Genomic DNA, 13,586 nt, shown 5'->3' on the forward strand with positions numbered 1-13,586 from the left:
ACTAATAATTTTATTTACACAGATAAAATGTACACTATGAAGTTGTTTACTAATACACTAACAAACTAATTTATGGCCATTACTGCTTTTATATCTTGGTAAAAAAAATGTTTTTGAGGACCTTATTGAATGGCTATGTATTTTAGTTATATTTTTAAAGTAACAATTAAAATTAACTGGTAATAATAATGAATAAAAAATTATGTACAAATTTGAACATAAAAACTCCTAACTCATATTTGAATAAATTTTCAACAATTAATAATTTTTTGTTGTTTTCAAATTTCTTACACTCTTGTACTTTTATAGTGAATGCACCTGAGTGATTTATTTAAGAGTATATTGATTTCATTAACTTTTATTTTATTGGTTCTACCTCAGCATAACAGACCATACCTTATATGGTTCATAAAAAGTGAATTAAAAATTAAGTATTAAAATTTTTCATTTAAATATATTTCAATATAGTATATACTTTTTATTTACAAAAATCTTATCAACTATGTTGTAGTTTTCTTAAAAAAAAATTAACTTTATATCAAGAAGTTAACATTTAAATTTTTTTTTAGTAAACTATACAAAAATAAAACATTTTCAATTGCTTTTTTTATTAGCTTATTCCTGTATTTTATCTGGGGATCACAAAAATCAGTCAAAACACTCCCATGTATCAGTCCATAGTTTAGAACTTTGAGGGGTGTATGGCTATAAACAGGGTTGCAACTTACCTAGATTTCGCTACTTTTTTGTAATTTTCTGAAAAAGCACTACATTTCCTAGATAAATTTGAAAAATTTAAGAATATCCTTTGATTTCTTTTAATTTATTTTTTTGCTTCAGTGCTGGAAATTTTTATTATAGATGATCAAATATATAATTTTTAGTTTTGTTAAGTTTTGTATTATAGATATGAGCACGGAAAAACTAGATTTTTTAAACTATTATGAAATTAACGCAGTATTTTTATTTAGAATTTTTCTATTATCAGTTTCGATTTATGTAAAGGAAATGAAGAATAACAGGTAAAATGTTTAAGGTGTAAAAAATTGTAAATTTTTACTTGTCAATAGTTTCTTATCTTAGAATATTAAATATTGTCTTTGTTTGTTTAGAGATTAAATCATGCTATAAAGTAAGTTGTTTTTGTAAGTAAATTTCATTTTAAATGGTTAAAGATTTAAAGAAAAACTTATCTCTAGGAAATTTCAATTTGTATTTTATCCACTACTACTTTTTAAGCATTTTGTTTTTCTTTTAAATTTATGAAATATAATAAATGATATTTTTTTTTTAATAGTAAGAGTAAAGTAAAACAAAAAGTTGTTAATATTTCTTATTAAGTAGTTTTTTCATTGTAACATTGGTAGTGCTTATAATCTAGTAAGTCTACCAATTATTGGTCTTCGGTTTTATTTTTTTTGCAGGTTTGTTAAAAATAGAAGTATAACTATACAATTTACAAATGCTCAAATATTAGCTTTCTAGCCACAAATTTATAAAGAAAAAATATAGTTTTTTACTGTTTTTGTTTTCAGGCCCACTGTGTTGGGAAGGTCTTAAAGTGTTAGCTACGTTTTTAGCATTACTAGTGGCAAAACTTTTGTCTGTTTTATATACATGCAGTATTTTCAGTAAAACTTTTAGGTTCAGAGTACATGTTTGGGTAAGGGTTAAAAATAGGTTGTAAAATAATTTACAATAATAAAGATAAACAGACAAACTCACTTAAATCAGTAAAAAACTGCATGTATATGTTGAAGTGGCTAACACTTTGAAGCCTCCCATTTCCCAATTTTTTTTCTATAACTTTAATTGGAATTCTAACTATATTTTTCTTTGTTGTAAGATTTTTAACTATTGCTGAAACAAATTTAAATTACACATACGATTGTTTATGATAAAACATAATTACATTGATAAAAAAGAATTAAGTTTTATTTTAAACAATTGTATGTTTATAATAAATGTACTAATTATAGTTAATAAGGTTTTGAGTACTGCTTTGAGTATATTTAAGGTGATAGTGTACAAGATAATACAGTATAAAAAGTTTCACCAAAAAGGCTCATCAGTTATAAAAATTTAAGTTTAAATAGAATTAACAAATTAAATCAAAAAAACAACAACAACTATTCATTTAGAATTTTATACAAATTGCTTGACAGTGGTTTTTACTATTTATTTTTAATTTTTGAGTGACTAAAAATAAGATTAAGCCTTTTAAAGAATTTAGATTCCTATGAGTTTTGTGCTTTTATATTTAAATACTAAATTGCTGCATTTGCACTTAGTCCAAAAATGTTATAAAGTTAAATGATTTTCATTGTTGAAAATTATATAGATACAGGGTTGCCAAAAAACCTGGAATTCTGGAAAAACCTGGAATTTGACAATTTAGACTAAAAAAAACCTTGAAAAACCTGGAATTTTGAACAAAAATCACAAAAAAACTTAGAACTTTAAACATTTTTACATGTTAAGTAGTAAAACTTTGTTTTGAAACAAAAAATCTATTGAATAGATAACATTTTTTGTCATCATCATTAATTTTTTTGTTAAAAAACACATTTAAAGTAGCTTTACAGTATCTTTCCAATATTGTTATATTACTACACAGTTTTTAACCTTAAAGTTAACTTTAAACTTAAAATAGACCCAAAAACGTGTAGTTACTTGGAATACTTGGAAAGTTACTTAAAAAGCAGTGGCAACCCTGATAAGAACTTTCTTTTATTCTATTACAAATATATCTTGTTACTTAAAATGAGGCTTAGTACATTTTTTATGTTTTTATTTTATTTTCAGAAAAAATTTCAGAAAACTGACAATCAAAAAAAAAACACAAACATTTATTGCACTAAACTTTTGACTGATTAAACTTTTATATTTCTTCTTGATAAAAAATTAAGTTGAGAATTTATTGTTTTATTACATATTAAAAGCATACAGTTTGTAATCATTGCTTAAAGAAACTAGGTTCCAGATATATTTTTTAAATAAACTGTTTCAAATTTTAGAGAAATATTTATCTATGAGATCTACTAGAGAAATCTCCATAATGACTTCAATAGACCCTTTTCAAAGCATTAGTATGGATGAAGGTGATTCATCAATTGCTGAAAATGGATTGAATAATCAATTCGATTGGCTACGTAACACAAGTTTAGCTCAGACTCATAGAGTGCCTTCAGAGTATAGATCAAGAAATTCTTTAGCTCCATCACCTCGTGGAACAATGAATAGTAATGTACCTGGAAATGTTATGACATCAGCAGATAGTTATGATAGGATTAGATCTAGATTGCCAACTAATTCAGTAAATACAAATTTGTACTACGGATTAAACAGAAGTAATAGTGATATACCTGGTAACCAATTAAATGATAACACTCAAAATTTAAGTGCAAGAAGTAAGTGATTTAGATTTATTTATGTGATTATAGCAATGGTAGAACAAACAAATTTTAGAATGTTTTATTCAATCAAGTTCAATTATTGAACTATGAACATAAAGAAGTTTAAGATATTTTTGTTAAATTAGATAATAATAACAAAACTTAATTTCAAAAACTACTTATAAGTTGTTGACTTATTAAATACATAAATAACCAGATTTTAATAAATCTAACTTACACACAGGGTTGCCACTCGGTCAGGAAATCAGGAAAAGTCAGGAAAAATTTTAAAAAATCAAAAAAGTCAGGAAAAGTCAGGAAAAAATGGGGGGTTTTGAATAAAAGTCAGGAAAAGTCAGGAAATTTAATAAAATTTAAAAAAAGTCAGATTTTTTCAGTTTAAATTTACAAAATTCCTTGTTTTCCAAAGCTTTCAAATGGTAAAAATTAATTAAAAGTCCTTTTAAGTCAGAAAAAAACTCCAAAATTTTCTTAGAAGTTTACAAAAATATTTAATTTTATTTCCAATGCCTTCATCTGGTATAAATTAGTAAAATATCCCTTACAAAACTGCAAAAAATTTCTATTAACATATTGAACAAGTACCCTACTTGAACAAGCAGATTTTGTAAGCTTTTTAGTATTGATGATCTGTAGCAAGGACACTTCCATAGTGAAACTGTGATATATACAAAAAGTTTAACTAGCATAATTTTAGAATCAAAGTGTTTTTTGTTTAAGTAAATAATTGAGTTCTTTATAACAAAGCAGTTAGTTTAGTATTTTATGTAACAAGTTAATGTGTATACTTTACCTCTTTATAGTTTTTTCAAAGTTGTTTAAATTTATAAAATAAGTTATAAGAGAGGTATATGCCAAGATTAAGTTTATTTGTATTTTTTGTATTGTAACTTAAGTTTTTAGAGTATATAAGAGTATATTTATTTGTTACAAATTTTATACTAAATGATAAGAGGAAATATTTTATAAATGAAAGTAAAAATAAATGAGTGCCAAAAGAAAAGAAATGAAGCCCACAAGTTGTGGCTTGATTTAGAGAAAAGATTCTCTTCAACAAGTGTAGGGGCAGCAGATGAGAGCAATTTAAATAAAATGAGGCAAATGATTTTAAATGCCAAGAAAATGAAGCGGAATGCAGTTCAGATGAAGGAAACCATATATTCATTAGATGAAGATGTTGAAGTGCTAATAAAAAACAGAAAAAATAAATTTTAGTACATTCATTAAAAAAAACATTATTTGATTAAGTTCTTTATTGTTTTAATGTTTTAACTGTAAAAGTTCGTTATTGTTTTAGGGTTTGAGTTGTGAAAGTTCCTTATTGATTTAAGGTTTTAATTGTTAAAGTTCCTTATATGTTGTTTCGTTTATCTACATACATTTATGCCAGGAAATGCTAAAATAATTGTGCCTTTTTTCAAACAAGCTGTGTTTTAAGGTAATAATACAAGTATTTTGCTGGTAGAGCTGTTTATTGCAAATGCATCAATCATACACAGATGTTTTAAGTGATGTAATGGAAGTTTGATGAAAGAATTCAGCAAAAAACTGTTGTTTTTTACCTGTTATGAAATTAGAATGAAAGCTTTATATAGTTTCAAGTGTTAGATTATGTATTTTAGAATAAGTTTTATTTAAGAGTTTGGCTGAGAAAAGTCAGGAAAATTTTGGTAAAAAGTCAGGAAAAGTCAGGAAATTTTTCTCAGCTTGATCAGTGGCAACCATGTACACAAGAATTTATTTATAATGTTTTAATTTATTTGATTGAAACTAAGTATAAATTTTAGCAGTAGAACATCAATCAAATATGTTTGCAAATTTACCTGCTAACATTTCAACGCCATTAGAAAGTCAACAAGAATCATTTACTCCTTCAAATAATTATCCTCCTGTTTCTAATGTTCAAATGGCTGGAATAGAAATGAATAACCCACATTCCTTTTTAAGATATTCAACAGTAAGTGTGTTTAAATTCAAGTCAAAAAGTATATATTTTTTTACATCTAAACCAGAATTTTATTCTTTAAAAGTTTGTTCAACTATTGACTTTTAAAGTTGTATGAATTGTCAATTTTCATATAATAAACATGTATTGTTGTCCAAGTGGTATGATCAAAACTTGTTGTAAACTTGAGCTTGTCTCATGGCAAATTAACGTCCATAATTTGCTTTGATTACAATTGCTAATGTTTTCCTTATAAGTATAAAAAAGTACCAGCTTTATTGCTAAGTAGACATTGTATGGCCATAAAGCAGTAAATAATTTTTTACCACTTGGTTTTGTAGAGTTTTAAGTAAGCTGCAAATAGCTTTTACAGATTTTAGAATTAAAATTTACTTCAAGATATTAAACCCAGAGAGTACACAAGTTTCTTTATGGGAGGGGAAAACTAAAACAGTGAATAAATGAAAATCACTAAAAATCTAGATTCTACATAAATATCTCAAATGTCCAGGAAGTTTTTCTTGTATTAGTTCGAAAAATTGTTGAAACAAATTTCAAAAAAAATAAATAGAATATATTATTTAAAAGAGATTATAGGTTAACTTTTTTCTTTTAAAAATCTTATTTTTAGTTTAAAGTTTTAGAATACCTTCTAACAGATTCTTTCAATTTGTAGATATAAGAATGAAAAATGTTGAATTAATTGATTAATTTTTTAATTTTTTAAATTGCCTTCCACTAGAAACCTATGAAGCTGTCTAAATTTGATTGCTATTTACTTGATTTAAATCTGTTACTTTGAACTTTGAAAACGCCTAAAAACAAATTGCACCTTAGATATTAATTTTAAAAAATAAGGCTAAAAAAATTGTTCTACCTCCTTAAGTTGACAGCAATTAGACAAAGCTGACATCACTTATCATACCATTCATTAAACTTTTACTGATGCTTTCTTTCAACAAAATTAGGAATTGATTAAATATTTTTGGCTAAATTACTATTACGTTAAAAAATATTTTTTATTCTAGTTACATAGTGATTTTATAATGTGTTTTGTCTTAGGTATTGGTACAATGTAAATTGATTATGATAGTAATATAGGGTTGCACACTCATGATAACTCAGACCACTTCAAACTTTTTTTTTTTAATCAGGCTTGTTTGTATACTTTTCTTAAATCTCAAGTTAGATTTTTTTGATTTAAATTTTTTTTAGTTTTTTTATTTACATAGGGTTTTTTTTAAACTTTTATTTTTGTTTTGATATTTTTCAGTAATTTAGCTTGATTAACTATATTTTTAAAACTTTTTTGGTTGAGTTTTATACTTTTCTTATAAACTCAGGCTAGCTTGATGTAACTCAAGCTAATTTTTTATCAGGTATGTTGACTTTTTTTCCTTAAATAAATTTTCCTGGTTGTATAAAGCAGGGTCGCAAGAATTTAATAAGTCTAACCACATGTATAATAAATATTGAACTTTACCACACTATCAACAATAACAGCATCCAAGACAACCTACGACCGGTTTCGTCCTTGTTAAGACTCATCAGGCAGGCTTAGTCGCGAGAAACCACTGTTGTAATCAAACCAAACATATGTTTAAAGTCATAACATATACACAAACAATTGTTTGTTTTAATGTCTTTTTTTATGTAATTGTGTGAAAACTTTCTCAAAATTTATCTGGCAACTATGCTATAAACAATAATTAAAACTTTTATTTTGGTATTTTTTTTATATTACATTTGTTTTAATATTATTCATTATTGAAGTTTATTAAAACAACTATGAAAATATAACTGAGTAAACTTAAAACATTTAAAGTTATTCCTAGAAGTTAGAATTAAAATGTGGAAAAAGCTTAAAAACTTCAATTTGTCATCTTCTAAACACATATTTATCAGATGTGAAAGTAAAAAGTTTATTTCTTATTACAAATTATTTAAATTTTACTTTTATGTCAATTAGTTTTAGAAACAGTATTGTTGAGCAACATAAGAATATTGGTTGTAGAACAATTATGTCTAATGTATATATACTCACAAATAAACTAGTTTAAGTCATTTTTCAGTAATACATAAAAACTCGGTCTTAGAAATTATTCTTTAAATATACAGCTCTTTTAAAATAACTTTAAACTGTGATAACAGCCTACAGTTATGAAGTTTTTTATCAAGTTTTGTTGCCAGGCCAAACGCTAATAGTAACTTCAGAAAAAAGTCTTATCAAAACCCCTAGTTACGTCTTATACTAATAACTAATTAATAATCTTATATAAGTTTAGTTTTACCACATAAAAAAACTTTTTTAAATGTAAAACTACTTGTTTCACTATGTAATTCTAACGTTAAATATTCTCAATTAAAAAATTAAATTGCTATTTTGTTGCTTACAAAATATTACACCAATGAAAATATTTTTTATGGAATTTCTTATTTCTCTTCCAGCTTATAATTTTTGTTTTTTGTTTTATTTTGTCTACTTGAATAAATTTTAGTATCTAAAGATCAAACAAACTTGATGCTTATAATTATGTGAATTCTTGACACTGAATTGAATATGCTTTATGAATTAGTAAAATAACTTGATTATTCAACACGGTTATATGGAAAAAAAAGTTTTAGTTTCAAAAATAGATGGAGTCTGCATACCCTATTTTATTATTTTAATTTTAAAATGAATAAATTGCATGCAAAAATTAAGGTTTTAAAGAAATAGTTCATAAAATAAGTTTATTTATAGTGTGTACAACAAAACAAATAGCTTTGTACTCATATTTTGTTTAGCCTAATAATCAAAACAAACCATTTAAATATAAACAAACAATTATTGTAAACTTTTTATTTATAAGTTAGGATTTATTGAAAAAACAACTTTTTAAACATTATGTGTTGCTCAAAACTTTAAATATTAGTTCTATAATTACTGAAAGAAAGTTATGGTATTATTTTTTATATCTAGTTCATTTATATTACGTTTAAGTTACATTCTTAAATTGAAATTAAAACTTTTAGTAAGTTTAATAATATGTACGTGTATACTCTATATATTTTTGCCTAGGTAGCTTTGTTTATCAAATAATGCTTGTATTTTTGTTTTCAATCTTACTTTAAGACACTAAAACAATTTTTGCTAAACTTAATGTTTTGAATGAAATGTTTGGTTTTAAAATTTTTTACTATAGCATTACCGTATTAATTAAAAATGAACTTAGTTATATCGTTTGTTTATAGAATGATATTGCCAATTGTGTTTTTTAGCTTAGATACGTTTTTGATGTTTTTGATAACGTGTTTGATATTTTTAAAAGTATAAAATCTTATAGTTGTACTAGTACTATTGGTATATGTATATAAAGTGCAGTGCATACTTAAAAAACTTTTAGCAAGGCATTTATATATTGCTGGTTAAGTAAATTTTAGATTTATTAAAAAATTGATAACACAAAACTCCAATTTAGCTACAGAAAACTAGGATCATTTTAAATTGTTTACTAAAAAAATTTTTTTTAATTAATTAATTTAAGTTTCTAATATTGTTTTTTATTGTGATTATTGTTATAATATAACTTAAGTTTTGATAGAATATTACTGATTAAGTGTATATATTTTTATTGTAAAGTTAAGTTGTTTTTTTTAACTATCTAGTATAAGTGAGCTGTAATAAAAATATTTTTAAGTGTTCAAAAGTCTTGTAAATTTATTACATACTTTACTTATGTAATTGTTTTTGAACAGTCTGGGAATAGAAATAGGATGGTAATACAAGATTCCCCTAATTCTACAAGTAACAGTACTAATGTTTTGTGGCCTTTAAACCAAAACAATTGGATGTCTAGCAATGGTTAATTTTTTTTAATAAAAGTTGATCGTACATGTATTTTTAACCTATATAGCAGAAAAAAATAATTTGCAATTGATTTTTATCTTTAAAACAAAGTTTTTGTTTTTAATGCACTATTATTTAGAATTTAAAAATTTATGCAACTTTAATAGAATTGAATTGTTCTTTTTTGCATATATCTAAACATTAACTTTTTTCTGACAGAACTTTTGTAAAAAAAAAGTTAAGTTTAATTGTTTTAAGTTTATCTAAAAGTAATTTAGCATACAAATATTTTTCATTCATGCTTTTTTGGGTTTTATTTATTAAACTTCAATACAGAACTAAAAAAAAGAAAATCATTTAACTAAAAATCTAAAGAATTTATGTGTTTGATTTAAACTAGTCAACATGGTATAAAAAAAAATCTTATAAAAAGTTGCCTAAATTATCAATCAAATTTAAATAATTTTATAGATTTATTTCATATTTTTAAAATACTGTAGATATTTTTAGTATTAAAAGTACTATTTTACCTTTTACAAACTCTAAAAATAAAAACTATAGCTGTATTAGAAACTAAATAGAAGTTTTACTAGATTTAATTAGTATATATTTAAAAAATATAAAAATAGACGGATTCAATTCAAAAACAACTATAAGTTAGCTATATTTTCCTGCTACTATTTTATTTCAAACACAAATAAGAGTAGCTATAATTTTAATTGACCAGCAAACTGGAGGAATGAAAACAATGCACCAGTAGGGGTTGTGATGCCTAGTAACAACCCGCAGAATGTGAACGATCTCAACAGGTGGCAGACTCTGGAACATGATAACAGCAATAGCAGACCGCTCATTGATACTAACCCATTGCTGTTACCGTCAAGGAACTATCAAAATTCTACAAGTTTTAATCAGTCTTCTTTCGTTCAAAGTCACCATGGGCCTTGGTGTAGTCAGTTTTTTTAAATATTTTTATACGTTTTACAATCCTAAACAAATTAGTTTTACCCTTATCACTTATAATTAAACATTTATTTTACTTGTAAAACATTTTAAAAATTTGTTGCTATAAAAATTTAGTGACTTTCACTTATTGAAAATTTGTATTTACTTATTATTAATGAGACAATTTCAAATTCAGAGTTCCTTATTTAACACTGTGTTTCATGAGTTATGAAATGATCACAAATTAAAAAACTCAAAGAAAGTCTGACAAAGCTATATATACTATTATTAAGTGTTAATAATGAGTACTAATTAGATTCTATTTATAACTGATTAAATTAAATAAGTCTGTTAAATTAATAAAAATTTCAAAATATTTATTTAACAATTAAATAATTATTATAGAACTATGATTTATGTTATTATAAGAGTAAGGTAAAAGTTATAAAAATACTTATTAGATCTAGTATACAATAAAAATACGATAAAAATACAAGCACAAATACAACAAACTTATAAATGGGTAAAAATTGCAATTATGCACATGACAATGTTATGATTTTAAGTAAAATTTCGTAAAAAATTTACCGATTAATTCAGTTCTGGAGTTAAGGGATTATTTTTTCAGCGAACGCAATTTCCAATCTTTTTACATTACACAGAGTGCATATTCTACCTGGTTTACGTTGTTTAATTTTATTTATTATCATTTATTTAACATTGTCTTGATCATATCTTCGTTAAACTTAGCGGTCTGAATAAATGAGTTTAATTTTGTGGATTCTTTAAGACTATTATTTCTGAAGCTGTGCATGTGTTCTTTGTATCTTGTTTTGAAGTTTCTTGCCTTTGATATAATATAATGCGTTTTTTATTAATATATGTGACAGTAGTTTTATATATGACACTTTTGGAAATGTATTAACCTCCCCTGGGCATGAAGATTTTATTCTACAATTGCAAGTTTTTTCATATTTCTTCTGGTTTTTACTATCTTCTATGATTTTGAGGTTTGATTTGATGATTTCAGATTCGATGTTAGGCATATATGAATAACTGATTTTAGTTGTTTTCCTGTTGAGAATTTTAGGAAAATGCTTGTCTACTATTTTTTGAAATTCTTTACCTATGTTGGTCTTTAATGTGGAGTTAAAAGGGGGGTTGAAATAGATCATTTGCTTTTTTCTTCTTTTTCTACCAATCGTATCATCATTTTGTTTTGTCTATTATAAGACATAATTGAAGCCACTACTTTTTAATGCCTTCTCATATGGTTCCTTACATTTTTTAAACATGGTTTTGTTTGTTGATAAAGCAGATAGTCTGTCTTGTATCGTATTAGGTAGTTCTCTTTTGATGTTTGACGGATAGTTGGTCTTCATACTGGTGTATTTTTCTTTTGCGTTGAATTTTCTGTGGGGATGGTATAAGTCTTTCTGTAAATTAGTGATACATCCAGGAAGTCTATTTTGCTGCTGTCCAAATCGATATTAATTTTCAAATTTTGTTCATTAAAAAAAATACAATTAATTACTTCTTATACAAGCTTAGAAGTTTAATAAATGTGTCATAATAGTATAATTGAAACTCCATTTTTCTAACTTTGTTTTTGTTTCTTGTCATAAGTTTTAACATTTTAAAACATAAAAGTTGAAAACCAATCATAATATTAGATATTTTATATGAATAGTTACTATGAAAATTAATTATTTAAAATACATTTTTAAATTAATTTTAATTAGTAAAATTGTGTGACTAATTCGCATAAAACTTTTACTAAAACAAAATTGTCTGAAAATAAAAATAAAACAGTTGGAAAAGTATAGTTAATAATATTGGTAATGAATTAAAAGTCGTCAAATTACCGTTAATTAACCTGTAGTTTTTGCTGTTTTTTTGTCATGACATTACTGTAACTTGAAACCTATAAAATATTTTTTTTTGTTTTATTTATTCTTGTAACTATTTTAAAAGTTTGTCTTTTACACATATCTATAATCCCACTTTGTGTAACTTGTTTCTATGCTTAGCTTAAAATACAAACTTGAATTTTTAAATGTTAAAATATTTAAAAAAAATTTTATAATTCTAAATTTTACCATATAAACTTTAAATGCCTTTAAGTTTTTTTGTAGTTTTAAACAATAGTTCTTTATCTGTGCAACAGCATTACAAATTTTACTCAAACAAAAAACCTGGAATGTGTTAATCTAGGCTAAAAAGTTGGTATTTCAGAAATTTTGAAAATAAAAACCTGGAATTTTGAATAAAGTTACTAAATAACCTTGAACTTTATACAAAATCACGAAAAAACCTGGAGTTTCTAACAGTTTTTGTATGTTAAGTAGTAAAGTTTTTATTTAAAACGAAAAATCTATCATATAGATAATTTTTTTTGTCATCATCAAAATTTATTTTTATTAAAAAACACATTTAAAGTTGCTTTACAGTATTTTTCAATGTTATTATACTAATAACCTTAAATTAACTTAAAGCTAAAAATAAACCCAAAAACTTGTACATTTAAAAATCTGGAAGAAATTTCTCAAAAACCTCAAGGCAACCCTGCTATGAACATTCTCAGCATCTATTAATTAAAAATTAGATAGTTATCTTGTTTTCCTGTTGAAATTTTATTTTTGTATTGTTTTATTTTTATCCGCGTTTTATGATAAGCTTTATCTATTTTTATACTTATATTTTCTATACTATTAACAACTATTTTACAACAGCACCTGGTAACTGTAATTGCTCGATTAGGAATGGTTCAGTTAACAACATGGCTATAAATTTTGGACAACATTCAGCAAACCCACAACATAGTTTTATTGGTAACTCTTATATATGTCCAGCACGCCAAGCTAATAGTAAGTATATTTCTTAAATTGGTTTTAAAGCAATAAGTGCTATGTTTTAAGGTTCTTTATACTTAAAAACGTTTGTTAAAACATGTGCTTAGCATTTAAAATAGTTTAGTTTATCTTATGTTGTGAACACTTAACAAAAGTATTTTTCAAATTATAATTATAAAATTTGTAATAGTAAACAAAAGCTTTTAAAAAGTTAATAAGTAAGTTTTATACATAAAATAGTCTTTATGTATTGATATTTCTTTAAAAGTCATAGGTATTAGTATTAATAAATCTGCATGATTTTTAAGGTCTATAGTAAACATTCCATCAGTAGGGTTTTAAATTCTTTGTAGTTCTTACTTTAATAAGTTAATAAAGGTGTTTTTCATTATTTTGAGTTTAAATTTTTATACCATTGACTATTTTTAGCAAGTAATTAAGCATGATAAAGTGTTAGTTTTAACTTTTTCAACAGTATTGCAACTTAAACAAAAATTGCTCAAAGTAAACAGACTATGGTTACAAATGAAATTGAATCACTTATGTAATATAAAATTATAAAAATTTAATGTGTCCAACCTAATAGTGCTTTTTGTATT

The 13,586-nt window shown here is 24.4% G+C and overlaps 1 protein-coding gene across 2 annotated transcripts in view; it reads left to right on the forward strand.

Annotated features, from left to right (window-relative positions):
* The first annotated feature begins 2,723 nt into the window (after window positions 1-2,723).
* LOC145844027 (uncharacterized) overlaps window positions 2,724-13,586 on the forward strand; it is a 28,302-nt gene continuing 17,439 nt past the window's right edge. Inside the window, exons 1-5 of one of the 2 annotated variants that reach the window (XM_082951353.1) lie at window positions 2,724-3,410; window positions 5,204-5,373; window positions 9,100-9,205; window positions 9,918-10,142; window positions 12,868-13,002. In XM_082951353.1, coding sequence (XP_082807479.1) covers window positions 3,032-3,410; window positions 5,204-5,373; window positions 9,100-9,205; window positions 9,918-10,142; window positions 12,868-13,002 — 1,015 coding nt within the window. In that variant the 5' untranslated portion in view covers window positions 2,724-3,031. The remainder of the gene's footprint in view (window positions 3,411-5,203; window positions 5,374-9,099; window positions 9,206-9,917; window positions 10,143-12,867; window positions 13,003-13,586) is intronic. The other variant, XM_082951354.1, reaches the window with a different exon arrangement.

Source organism: Thalia democratica, chromosome 9, assembly GCF_965202585.1.
Source record: "Thalia democratica chromosome 9, ktThaDemo2.hap1.1, whole genome shotgun sequence".
NCBI lineage: Eukaryota > Metazoa > Chordata > Thaliacea > Salpida > Salpidae > Thalia > Thalia democratica.